At 37.9% G+C, this 13,950-nt stretch overlaps 1 protein-coding gene across 2 annotated transcripts in view; it reads left to right on the forward strand.

Annotated features, from left to right (window-relative positions):
- The window catches only part of hadh (hydroxyacyl-CoA dehydrogenase), a 48,245-nt gene that overhangs the window by 11,342 nt on the left and 22,953 nt on the right, over nt 1-13,950 (forward strand). For both annotated transcript variants that reach the window (XR_011353912.1, XM_069925769.1), the window contains exons 4-7: nt 938-1,064; nt 5,114-5,203; nt 10,010-10,082; nt 12,198-12,314. Coding sequence is in view for 1 of the 2 variants with exons in the window: in XM_069925769.1 (XP_069781870.1) it covers nt 938-1,064; nt 5,114-5,203; nt 10,010-10,082; nt 12,198-12,314 (407 nt within the window). In the remaining variant the exon portion in view is untranslated. The remainder of the gene's footprint in view (nt 1-937; nt 1,065-5,113; nt 5,204-10,009; nt 10,083-12,197; nt 12,315-13,950) is intronic.

The following is a 13,950-nucleotide window of genomic DNA, read 5'->3' on the forward strand; positions in this document are numbered from 1 at the left end:
TGGTATACTTTCTGAAATGAGCACTAAATGAAACCATAGCAGATAATCAAAAATTATCATCTATGTCTGCCACTTTGTGGTTGTCAGTGAACTGATCATATCTTCATTCAGACAAGAAACACAACCTTAGTTTTTGTGTTGTAGTTTTCAAAATTGAATGATATTGAAGTTAATTAATATCAATGAAATCAAACTTCAGAAATGAAGTCCACATGTAGCCATTATTGTGTTGCATATTTAAAGCAAGTGATCTAGAGCACTTTATATTATTGACTTAATTTTTATGATGCTGTGGAAATAATAGCACACCTTTTAATATGAACCAACAAAAGCTAAACACAATCTGCTGGAGGTACTCAATAGGTCAAGCAGCATCAGTGGGGGGAAAATAATAGTCATTATGGCACCCTTCATTTGGACTCTGGCCCACAGCATTGACCATTCTTTTTCTCCCATTGATTCTGTTTGACTTACCGAGTTTCTCCAACAGTTTGTGTTCAGCTTCAGATTTCAGCATCTGCAGTGTCCTGTGTGAATTCAGGAACCAAGTGAAACTTGGAAAGATCCTGGAAATGATTAAATCTGCAATCATAATTGTGTTTACCCTTGTTTGTAACTAAGTTGCACTAAAATCTGATTTTAATAGAAAATACAATGTAGTAAGCTTTGTTGCAAGGATTTGGGAATTGTGAGATTCTGTGGGTTATTGGAAGCAGCAGGGGATCTCTGTTACAACATAATTGTAACCATATGCCCACTGGATTCACTGCTCTGTCACTGGAAATTTTTCCTCCATTTACGCTGCATTATTCACCTGAAACTCCCTGCTTAACAACATTGTATAAAAGGTGATATAGATTGGACAAGAAATTCTGTCCTCCTACAAATGGATAAAATAGTTGAATAACTAATTTTGTCTTCTTTGTTTTCCTTCTAGGACTACTATTTTTGCTAGCAACACTTCCTCACTGTCAATCACAGAAATAGCAAGAGCTACAACTCGACAGGACAGATTTGGTGGGCTCCATTTTTTCAACCCTGTACCCATGATGAAGCTGGTGGAGGTTTGTTGATATTGTTTGCAAAGTATTTGTGAGACAAATAGAGATAACTAAAACGAAGTAAATAAAGAACTTGTTAAGCTATTTCCAGATGTATTCTATTAAATTGAAATAGCCAGTGATTGGTCATATCTTTTCATATGAATATCATAGTTAATGATTTACTGTTGTCACATTCTACAGGGTAACAGTATAAAACAAGGTTCAGACCTAACAATGTCCTCTGTTCTTTCTCTCCCACTAATGCTGCTCGACTTGCTGAGTTGCTCCAGCAGATTGTGTTCATCCTCTTCATTTTTTTAACCAATGTTATCAGCCTAACTCTTCATTGGTTTCTCTGTTAAGAGGAAATGCTGCTCCCTTCATGCTGCCTCAACTTCTGCTTCTGGAAATATCTTCTAAATTCTAACCACATTCTGACTAAACTTCTAAATGTGCTGTAGAATTTATTAGTAATGATCTTGTGTTTAGGACTTTCCCCAGAAGTCGAAATTAACTCGCTATCTTTATTAAACCTACCCAACATTTTCGTAATTCTGAGGGCTTTGGCAGTTCCCTTCATCCTTTCCCGTTCAATCTTTTCCAAGTGAATAATTTATTAACCCTCTTTTTTTCTTGTGCTTTGATATCAATTGCCCTGCTCTCCTTAATTTGATGGTCTCTAATCCTTACATTCTGGGTTTTTTTTCTAATTAGCCTCCGGAAAGTTGGAATATTAATAGAATCCTACTTTGGAATAGGTATAGAGCCAAAATAGTAATACTAATTCAAGATAAGATTATTTTCTGTTTTTATTATTTTGATAAGTTAATTTAATTTTTTTACATTAAATAACCTCAAATTTAATTACTTTTGTTTACAAAAATTCTTTGCATCAATAGAATGGAGAAAAAAATTGATTGTACAAGTGCAACCCAATGTAACAGTGTTCTCCAGTCTTCGGTGCAAAACCATGCAGACACACAACCAGACACAACACACATACAGACAAGTAAATATATGCAGGACATATATACAAATAAATAAGTAAATATTGCTTTGTAAAAATGAGAGTCTCAGATGGTGAGTGTGAGCAGTTCCTTTGGTCGTTAAGTTACAAGATCAAACCAGCATCCACAAAGAAGGCATATCACACAGGGGTAAAGATGAACAATTAATTTATTAACAAAAATTCACCTTCAAACTTTAATTCAAAAATCCCCCCCTTTTATAACAATGCCCACTGGTTACTATGCAAATCTCTATAACAGTGTAAAACTAATAAATTCCCCAGCCTAAATATAACATATGTAATCAAAGTCTAAGCTACACTTCCAACCAGCCCACAGAAAAACTTAGACACAAAATAAACACAAAACACACAAGACTCACAAAACTTCGATCTCAACCGAAGCAAAGATCATAAACAAAATTCAGTTTGTTTGGTAAACTGAAGCCAAAAGATCTTTGAGAGAGAGAGAAAGCACAAAATTTAACATTGTCTTCTTGTGTTGCTTGCAGGGAGAGGAACAGTGGCTTGGTCCAGATCCTTCTGGCTGCCTTTGGAATGTTCATCCAGTTTTGAAATCCCAACATTCTAATCTGTCCTCCAGACCATGACTCATGCTCTGGGCCTTCTTCCACTCCACATCAGCCCCCAGTCATGGTTTGTCTTCCAAGACCAGAAATTTTTAGATCATTTTCTGCACATGCTCAGTCCGTCTCCCACTCTCTCAGCAGTCCATCTTCACCTTGGCTCTCTAAGGCAAACTGTCACTTTTTAACATAAAACCACACAACACATAGGCCAATACACAACACAGAACTCTGTAACAGTTAGAATTCTCACTGCCAATGTGAAGAAGCTGTTCCTCAGCCTGGTGGTGTTAGCTCTGATACTTGTCGGACTCTGGCTTTACCTTACCCTCAATTTAGTTTATGTGTCGTCTGAGTCCAGCGTGCTCATTGAATGAAGTGATAGGAGAAGGTATTCAGTTCAACAATCAGTTTATTAGACAGCACAAGAATAAAACTTAACAGAGCTCTGGGTCAGTCGTTAGTTCATAGGTCACCTGCACAGTGAGCTATTCCCCAAGACTGACCCCTATTGTCCAGTCTGCTCAGTTTATATAGCTACAATTTACCATACAGAACAAAAGTTGGCTTCCTTTGCTAGATTTTTACATAAAGTATATCACTAGCAATTTCCTTATTCTACAGTTTATCTCGGGTGTAGACCTCTTATCTTAAGTCTTCCAGATCAGACCATCCTATTGTTTTGACCAGAAATCAATTCCTGCCCTAGATATTTCCAATCATCGTTCTGTTCCTGTCTGGCCAATGTCTTCTGTTCTCCTTAACACCTCCTCATGCCTTAATCTTCTTCCTAGTCTGGCTTTCCATTCCCTTTGTTTCTTACAGGATATTCTTTGTTCTGGTCTGCCCTGTGTCTCCTGCGCTACTCAACACCTCCTTCAGTTGAACATTCCAGCTAAATCGTTTCATCCATTTCCTCTCCCTTGTTTTTTGGAAGCAGACAATTCTGCCCCTACTGTACTCAGCCAACTTTGTTCTATGGCTGTGATTGCGACTTAATTACCTTATACTTTTCCCTTAACCATGAAGTAAATATAAAAATTGTTATATAGTCCTCTATACCGTGATATTTTAGCCCCTAGATTCCAACATACTCCTGCATCTCTTCCCCTAGGGGAGCTGCTGAAATATGCTGTGTGCAGGGTGGAAGGAGTTCTCAATGATTTTGCGCACCCTCTTCAGACAACGGTCCCTGTAGATCATGTTGATGGGGAGGGAGGAAGACTTCTGTGATCCTCTCTGCCACTCATATGGTCCTGTGAATTGACCTCTGATCCATTCCAAGCTCTTAATAGAGCTTCTATAGAAGGTTGACTTAATGGTGGCCGGTAGCCTTGCCTGCTTCAATCCTCTCTGGAAGTGCAGTCGCTGTTCCACCTTCCTGACAAGTGAGGAGATGTTGAGTGTCCATGATAGGTCACTATACAAGTGAACTGCAAGTTCTACACTTGTTGATGTGTAGAGGAGGGTGGTCGTTTGTGGTCCTCCTGAAGTTCATGATCATCTCCTTTGTCTTGTCCACATTGAGACTCAGGTTGTTATTCTCGCACCATTTCATGAGATTTTCCACCTCTTCTCTGTAGTGGGACTCATCGTTGTTGCTGATGAGGCAAACGACTGTTGTGTCATCTGCAAACTTTTTATTTATTTTTATTTTTTTATTTTTCACACTATGAACCGTACTGACCAAAATACACACAAACATTTCCACAGTGTCATTTTTTCCCCTTTTCCCCTTCCCTTCCTTCCCTCCTTCATCCCCCCTCCCTACCCACTCACTCAACGTTCAGCATATATGATACATTAAACCCATTAAACAATGTCATCACACAATGAAAATAAACAAGAAATTTGTGTCTTCTATTACATACTGGGTCAGTTCATTTCGTTTTCTTCTCCTTCTGTCATTTTAGGCGGTGGAGGTCTGCGCTAGGACTTCTCTATTGTGTTCCATGTACGGTTCCCAAATTTGTTCAAATACTGTAATGTTATTTCTTAAATTATATGTTATTTTTTTCAATGGAATACATTTATTCATTTCTATGTACCATTGCTGTATTCTCAGGCTATCTTCTAATTTCCAGGTTGACATAATACATTTTTTTGCTACAGCTAAGGCTATCATAATAAATCTTCTTTGTGCTCCATCCAAATCGAGTCCAAGTTCTTTACTTCTTATATTACTTAGAAGAAAGATCTCTGGATTTTTTTGGTATGTTGCTTTTTGTGATTTTATTTAATATCTGATTTAGATCTTCCCAAAACTTTTCCACTTTCTCACATGCCCAAATTGCATGTACTGTTGTTCCCATTTCCTTCTTACAGCGAAAACATCTGTCTGATACTGTTGGAATCTGCAAACTTGATGACACTGTTGGAGCTGGATCTGGTGATGCAGTCGTGGGTCAGTAGCGAGAACAGGAGCAGGTTGAGTGCATTATTAACTGTGAGTCTTTTCTTATAATCCTTTTGATTAGGTGATTCGGACTCCAGTGACCAGCCAGCAGACATTTGAAGCACTAATGAATTTCAGTAAAGCATTGGCGAAAAAACCTGTGGCTTGTAAGGTAAGTTTGTGTCATATCCATTAACCTTTTATTCCACAATCAACGTTCTTGATAATGCAGTGGTAAAGAGATTAAGATTTGCACTTCTGAGATAAAAGCAGCTTCCCCTTTTCAGTATTTTGAAAGGACTGATTCCAATTTGACCTCCTTGTCTCCTCTTTCATCTCTACTAACCATTGCCCTCTTATGGCAGTTTCCCACAGAACCCCATGGGATCCAACTTGTCTCCTGCTACCTCTTTGCTTTCTGATTATTTAAGGATCTTTCTGGTGAAACAGTGATTCATTGACACTTCTTCTATTCCTGTGTACTGCATGTTGTGTTCAGTATGTGGTTTCCTCTTCATTAAGTAGATTGGCGATCTCTTTGTGGAGCTTCTGCCTTCAGTACACAGGAATGTTCCTGAATTTCCCACTGCCTGTCTCTATAATTCTCAATGCCACTCCAACATTGACCTATCTATTTGTGGCTTCATTGTTATCTTGAGAAATAACACCTCATCTTACATCTGTTATATCACAGCCTCTAGGCTCACTATTGAATCTTGCAACTTCATGTACCTTGTTTTCTATATAACAATTGGCCAGTGAAAAGTAGACACAAAAGACTGCGTCTGAAGGAACCTGGAGCAAAAAAAAACAAACTGCTGCAGAAATAGTGGATCAGGCAGCATCTGCGGATGCCTGAAACAGAATCTCAGCTTGAAACCCCAACTACTTTTTTAACTCCATAAATGCTACGTGACCTGCTGAGTTTCTCCAGCAGTTTGTTTTTTGCTCCAGTCTATGTGATGATTGGTTCAACTTTTCTCTCTCAATTAGCATAGATTGATCCCAGCATGACCTAAAGCTCCGTATTTTGCATCTTTTCCATTCCTTACTCTCTAACTGCCCTCATTTCTTGGGAGGCAATGCAGGTGACTGCAAATGCTGGAATGAGCAGCCTACAATTTTTGCAATTTCAGGTAATGAGCCCCTCTCTCTTCCTCCAAGTTATTTCTGTTCTTCCCCTTTCTCCCCCATTTTTGTCCCATTCCCATCCATACCCCCCCCCCACCCATTCTTATACCCTCCCTCTCTGGTTCAACCCTCTTCCACTTACATTTCCCCAACAATTGCTCCCCTCCACTTTTCTCCTCATCAAGGTCCATCTAGTCCTGTCAGTACTTTGCTAGCAATTCTTCCCTAAAATCTCTTGTTATACTTTGAGTAATACCTTCTCATCAAATTCCAGCACTTTGCTCCACCTATCATTCCATCCCATCCTTGTGACTTATCTTCCACACCTGAGCCATTTTTTTTCCTCTTGCCTCTCTCTCTTCCTTTGTCTGCCAACTACAAAACCATTGCCTCTATCAGTAATTCACCCCCCCCCCCCCCCAACAATGGCCCTGTCAAACCTTCCCACCCTGTCTACATTATTCTGGCTAACTTCCCTCTGAACTCTCAGTCTTGATCAAAAATTCTGGCCCAAAATGTTGACAATTGCTCTCCCATTGATGCTGCTCAACCCACTGAGTTCCTCCAGAACCTTGTTTGCTTCCCTCATTTCTTAGCTTTTATGTCCTGGGTTTGTATTCTTGTTCCTTAGCTGCCCTTGTTGACCATAATGCTTTGTTTAGAGCTTATCCTCATGACAATACTGACCCCACCCTTCCAGGAGATATTCTCTTTGTCCTAACCATTTCTCTCCAAGCCTCTCTGCAAATTAAATCCAAGTATTTCTTTCTTTTTCCAAGTTCTGACAAAAGATCCTTGACTTGAACATTTAACTGTTTTTCATTCCATGGGTGCTTTCAGCATTTTCTCTTCCTATTTCAAATTTTCATTATCAGCAGTTTTTTTTTAATTTTCTTTTTTTTATATATATATAGATGGGAGCTGGTTTTAAATCCAGGTCACTCGAATGATCTGATGGTTTCCAATGTTCATTGTGAGGCAGTAATATGCAAGATCAGTTAAATCCTAAGGCGCATGAATGCACAAAATAAAACTCCCTTTAATCCTGCCTCAAGGCCATCATTAATTAGTTTTTAGTACTGACAACCTGGAGAAAATGATAATACTGTGACAATTGTGCAGTTACATGAGTATAATGATTACAATTAAACTGGATATCTGTGTGCTGCTCTGACAATTAGAAATGAGGAGGGATTTATCTGGAAGAAATGTAGCTTTGTAAAATAGTGGTTTCTTTATAAAACTTGCTATGATCATAGGCTGAAGTGAATATTATTCTTTTAATCCCATGTAAATCAATCTTAAATAAGAAGAGAATTCCCTTTACACCATTGAGTAGAATGGAAATGATATGTTACCTGAGTTGGATCAGCAAAGTAAACGGCTATGTCAATGTAACCAACCCATAATGTTTTGGAATTAAATTAATATGTAGCAGTACCATTTAGAACATCTCCCAAGCTAACAGTACACCCTAACTCAACGGCATGATCTTTGAATTTCCCCTTTTCAGCAAACCTCTAAAAAAATATGCAAGGGGGTTGTTGGATGAGAAACCAATACTGAAGGTCATGAACATGAGATGGTCATTCATAAATTCAACAGGAAATTCAGAGTAGGTCATTATTCGTAGAGTTTGTTAAGGCAAGCATTGCAGATGAATTTTAGAGAGAAACTGGGTAATCACATGGGGAAAAAAAGAGATGGACAATTATACATTGATATAATATGGCAAGTCACAGACAGGTTGGAGATTACTGTGTACGGGTCTTATGATGATAAAAATGATCCTGAGTTTATTGTCATATACATTGTGCAATGTACATATGCACCAAAGTTCTAACTTGCTGCAGCCAATCAGGTACCTTGCAAAAGAAAGCACAGAAGAATTTAAAGAACAACTAGAGGTTGGAATACGACAGGGTTGCATTCCAACAAACCCAGTTTGTCAAAAAAATCGTAAGTTGAAAAAGAATACCACACCTACCGAACAGCTTCGGCGCAAGGACCACAAAAGGCTCTATTCAGAGCCACTATCCCAACAGAGGAAAGAGCTGTTCCCTCCCGTTCATTATCCTGTGGCAGCATCCGGCTTTTGCTGGGACAACGGAGCTTCATTTAAAACAGTGCATTTGTCTCTGTGGCTCAGCTCGTGTTCAGTCTGGGGCTGATGTATCCAAATCCCAATGCTAATCAAATATGTGAACACTGTGGGTGTGTTGAATGAGACCTTCCCTGTTTGTTCTTGGTTGTGATTTATAAACAAGGTACAACACAAACTGTCCCTCAGTTAACGCCATGGAATCGACTTCTCTGACCCATCTGACAAGGGTGTCCTGAACTTTATACTTTACCTCCTGTCAGATTGTTCCCTGATCAGACAGTTCCCCACACCTGTGTCCGTGTCGTGGTGCTTGTTTTTGGTAAGAATTTCACGTGTTTGCAGTTCTGGCTAGTTGAATTGTCCTTGAGAATGTGGTTTAATGGAGTAGGCATAATCTTGTATTGGATCTGCATCTTAATTCTGCTCCGCACCGAATCAGCCCAAATAGTTTCCGTTCTGTTAGGCCCAAAAACTCATCTATAATGTATTTATTGTGAAATTTTCCTGCAGCCCAGTTAGCCCTTCCACTGGCATTGTGAGTAGCTCTGAAAAGAGCCTTTGTCTCACTCAATTCATTTTCTGCTGCTTCTCTTGTTGGCTCCACCAGTTTTCTTGGGCAACAACACAGCATGGATATTTGGCAGCACCCCATTGTAACTTAGAAAAATCATAAGTCGAACCATCATAAGTAGAGGAGCACTTGTAGATGCTAAATACTTGATAATAAATATTCACAGTTTTCAAAGTATAAAAAGTGACTAAGCAATAGTGCATAACAGTCCTTTTAACAGTCCTATTGAGCATTCAGCTGAATGGACCATTTCTGTCATTTAGCTGGTAATAGAAAATAATTGTAATTGTTCTTACAAATGGTAGTACAGGTGAAAATGTAGGTTTGCTAATAGATGAAATGTAGGAATTCTGCCTGGAAAAAGAATCTCAAGGTTATATTTGATGTCAAATACAGTATATACTCTGACAATACATTTGAACTTGACCTTGTGTGTGAAAGCATTAATGGAACCCTGAGCCTCAATGACAAATCTGCTTGACTGTTGAAAACAGAGAAAGACTGAAACTTTTCCTGCACATTCCCATTTCTTTCTCAAATTTTAAATGATACAGTGTTTTTCTGTGGCCTTTTTCCAATGGTGAGTTTGCTTTTTTAATCTCTAGATTTGTTGCAACATTGGGTTATGTCTTTGCCCTGTGGTTCTTGGCACAGATATGGAGGATGAACTGCAGACATGTTAGTTTGATATCTGGTGGTTGGATACTGATAGATAAAATCAATCAAGATGCGTTTCACAAACATTTCTCAGACTAGTTGACCCTGTATTGATAGTTATATGGTTATAGCTTGGGACCATTGAGTTGCAGTGTAGCACATCTTTTCTGAGAATAAAATAAACTGATAAACATATTTATTTTTGGTATTGAAAAGCCAAAATTTTCCTACGTCTTTTGATTGTCTATGAGATACCTTTATAGTATAAATGTATCTTTAATCTCAAAAAAAAACTTGAGTGTTCTGTGCACTTTTACTTTTCTTGACTTTATTATATATTTTGTTCCATGCAATTCTAAATGCAGATGCAGAATTTTAACTTGCTTGTGGAATAAAATGTATTTGGTAGTCTGTGTTTGGTGCAATACATAATAAAAATCTATCATTGTAATAAAACCCTTGTGAGCATGATGAATCTTAAATACTCAATTATGCCATTTCATTTGTTATTGTAGGATACTCCTGGATTTATTGTGAACCGCCTTCTTGTACCATACCTGATGGAAGCTGTCCGACTGCATGAAAGAGGTAGTTATAGTTTAAGTTGTACAGGGCTTTTAAAATATGTCATGGAAGGCTAAATTTCAAATTCACCCCTATTTCACAAAGAGTTCTCTTTTCTTCCTCCTCCTCTGTAAGAGGACTGTTGTTTTAACATAGTACAGGTGCTGAAATATTACCTGCTGTGTATCTAATCAGTTGAAGCTTGCCGCTTGCCAAGCTGGTGGGTATAACTTAAAAACAAATTACGAGTAGAGTCTTAAAGCAAAGGTTCCCACTGGATTCTTAATATTTGTGAGACCACAGGCTTCTATTCTAGGTGTTTAATTGTCTCCCAATTTTATAACCTGGCAATGTTGCATTCACCAATTAACCTTTGCCTCCAACACATCCCATTACCCTTGTATAGTTTTGCCATTAAGACAACATTTCTATGGTGTTGTTGAATAAAGCAATAAAAGATTTCCACTATTTTTAGATGTTTTATTGGACTGGCTCAACAAAACATTAGCGTAGGTTTTTCTTTGTACAGAGACTTTGATATCAACCCCCAGTATTGGCAGAAAGGAAAATGAAAATTGCTGCCATTGTAGCAAGAAAAATGTGGCTTTGTTGATCTTGGCTAGATGGTTTTCCTTTGGTAAGTTATCAGTTATTTAACTTAAAAGGCACTACTCTGGATTGAGTTTATTCTTTTAGCCCTCTTGAGCCTGACAAGGATTAACATACATAAGGGCTGCCTGTAGGCAGGGACTCAACGTATAACAAATAACATAACATAACTGACGGGAAGCTATTTGGAAGAATAGGTTTTAGCCTAATATTTGTAAAGAAGAGATTTGAGATCAATTAAAATATGGTTGGAGGAAGTTTGCAAGAAATATCCCTAGTTTAGATATTTGTTGATTTGTAATATCTGTAATGATAGCAAACTTACAACATAGTAACTCACTGGCTGGAAAAGCATCTTCCCACAGGCTGTCAGATTGATGAACAATATCCTATACCTTTGGACCTCTCATTAATGAAATTAAGTAAATTATTCCAGATTATTTCTAAACATTCCTTGTATGTTATATTTCTAGATATGTATATGATTATGATGTGTGTGCACTATGGTCCAGAGAAATGATATTTCAGATGAAAAAATGAACTGTGCAAATTGTGGAATAGAGGAGTGGGAAAAAAACACAAAAAAAATGCCTCCTTTCCAAAGGCATTGAAAAATTCTGGAATCCCCATTCAGTTTTGTACACAAAAATTAGAGTTGGGTTGTTCAGGGAAGACTTCCTCACATAAAGGATGTAGGAAATCTGGAATCCAAACCTAAAAACAGTTGAGACCAGATTGACTGAAAATTATAGTCCAAAGCAAGAACTGATAAGCCATAATCTGATTCAGAAGATCCCAAACTGCGGTATACATGTCTCTGGGAGGCTGTCCAGTGACAAATTTCTAAGGGGCTTGTCAGACAGAATTGAAGGAGATAGTCAGGCAAATGGATAGAGATCAAATATTTGTTGAGTGGAGAAGTTTAGACTCCTGGTCAGGGATTGGATGATGCAGCTCAGGACTTCTTTAGTGGGAAGTAACCCAATCATATAGCTGCATCCACATCAGCCACCATATTGTCTCATTGTCGATTGGTGAAACAGAGTGCCCATTCCCATATCCTTCTCACCACTCATGGTCAAGTCAGTAGATTCAACCTGCTTCTTGAAGTGGTTCCGAATAAGAACCACCACTATAAAAGCTAAAGCAACAATGGAAATTGCACAAGTAAAATTCACCTCTCAACAAACTGACACATAATTGATGTGTGGAACTACGTAAAAGATCAAGGTATCTACCATGTACAAAAATGCAAGTCTTTGCAGGTTGGTCAGGAAGCAAAGTCCTTTTCTGTGGTTTGGCAGAGAGAATGATGCGATTCCACTGCTTGGTATTACATTAAATTTAAGTTTATTGTCATGTAGACTAAGGTACAGTAAGAAAGTTCACTTTGTGAGCAGTCCAGTCAGCTGCTCATCTCTAAATGCTGTACAATTTCTTTTTTCCATGCCATACAATAGGGTAATTAATATCCTTCTTTGCTGTCCAGCCACATTAGTAGTTTAATTAATGAATTGATGTTTCTCTAAGGTCATGGATCAAAGGAAGACATTGATGTGGCAATGAAACTTGGTGCTGGATATCCTATGGGTCCTTTTGAATTATTAGATTATGTTGGACTTGACACCAGCAAGTTTATTATTGAAGGTATGTGGAGTGAGTTGTTTCTCTAAATTATTGGGAGAGCCAGTGAAATGAGGACAGGGTCAAATTATATAAGGCTGTTCTAGCACAAGGCATAGTTCACTTGTATAACTGCCCCTCAACTACTTGAACAAGGTGCTTGACATACTAAATCGGAATAGGCTAATATTGTTTGATTAAGGTAATTGAAAGCAAGTTGCTGTGTGATCCTGTGCTTTATAGATACAGTGATTATCACCATAACTAGTCTGACGTCAACATTTGCCTCACAATCCTTGAGATAGCTTCGCTCTCTATCTGCCAGTCATAATACATAATTATTCTATTGTCTTCAAACTTGTGTTGAAACATTGTCTGAAAGGAAGCAAAGGAGGAGAGGGCATTTTTTCATCTTGATTTCTAATTTAGTTACTCTGATTCTTAATGTGAAAAATTATATGCCATGTGTAAAAGAATAGAAGCATTGTTCTGTATTAAATTTTGTTTAATAATACATTGGTCACATTTAGTATTAATAAAGTGTTATAGAACATAAAACATTACAGTGTAGTACAAGCCATTTGGCCTTCGCTATGGTGCTGACCTTTATAAATATATTCAACAAACTAAACCTTCCCTACCTCACATCCATCACTCTCTATTTCTCCTGCATTCATGTGCCTGTCTGAGTCTTTTAAAAGTCCCTATTGCACCAACCTCCACCACCGCCCCTTTCAATACATTCCAGACACCCATTACTTACTGTGTAAAAAAAAAAACACATTACCCCTGATGTCTCCCTAAACTTTCCACCCTTCACCTTGTACTGATGTCCTCTAGTGTTTGGTACTCTCACCCCATCCATGCATCTCATAATCTTGTCGATCTCTATCATGTCCTGTCTCATCCTTATCCACTCCAAAAATAATAGCCTTATAAGATACATTCTCCAATCCAGGTAACATCCAGATAAATCTGTCTGAAGTAGATCTTCAAGGATATGCTCAAATGACAAGTACAATATTTAATGATTCTTGAAAATGACCAAAAACCCTGAAATAACAAAAATGTGATTTAACATAAAACAGTAAAACACAGGAACTGGCCCTTCCACCCACCATTCTCACGCTGATAATGTTTATTGGCATATGCATTGTACAAAGTACATATGTGCCAAAATTCTTACTTGCTGCAGCAAGTATTTGCTGAACAAATACTTATTTCAATATTTTTTTTTAAAAACTGCAATAGTTAAATAGGTTAAATTAAATTGAAAAGGTAATAAATACAAAAGAAAAATAATAAATATTCACAGTTATCCTAGTTCAAGAAAAAAATGTGACATTAGACTTATGATGATAGGCTGTTGGAGCAGTCCATGATTAGTGTAACAAGGGGAGATTCAAGAGTTGATAGCTGTTGGAAAGAAAATTTAAATTTAGACATACAGCATGGTAACAGGCCATTTCAGCCCACGAATTCATGTTTTCTAATTACACCTGATTGACCTACACACCCGGTATGTTTTTACCAGCGAGAGGAAATCGGAGCCCTCGGGGAAAACCCACACAGACACAGGGAGAACATATGAACTCATTACAGATGGTATGGGATTTGAACCCCAGTCCCAATCGCTGGTGCTGTAAAGGCATTGTGCTAA

The sequence above is a fragment of the Narcine bancroftii genome, chromosome 3, assembly GCF_036971445.1.
Source record: "Narcine bancroftii isolate sNarBan1 chromosome 3, sNarBan1.hap1, whole genome shotgun sequence".
NCBI classification, from domain to species: Eukaryota; Metazoa; Chordata; class Chondrichthyes; order Torpediniformes; family Narcinidae; genus Narcine; species Narcine bancroftii.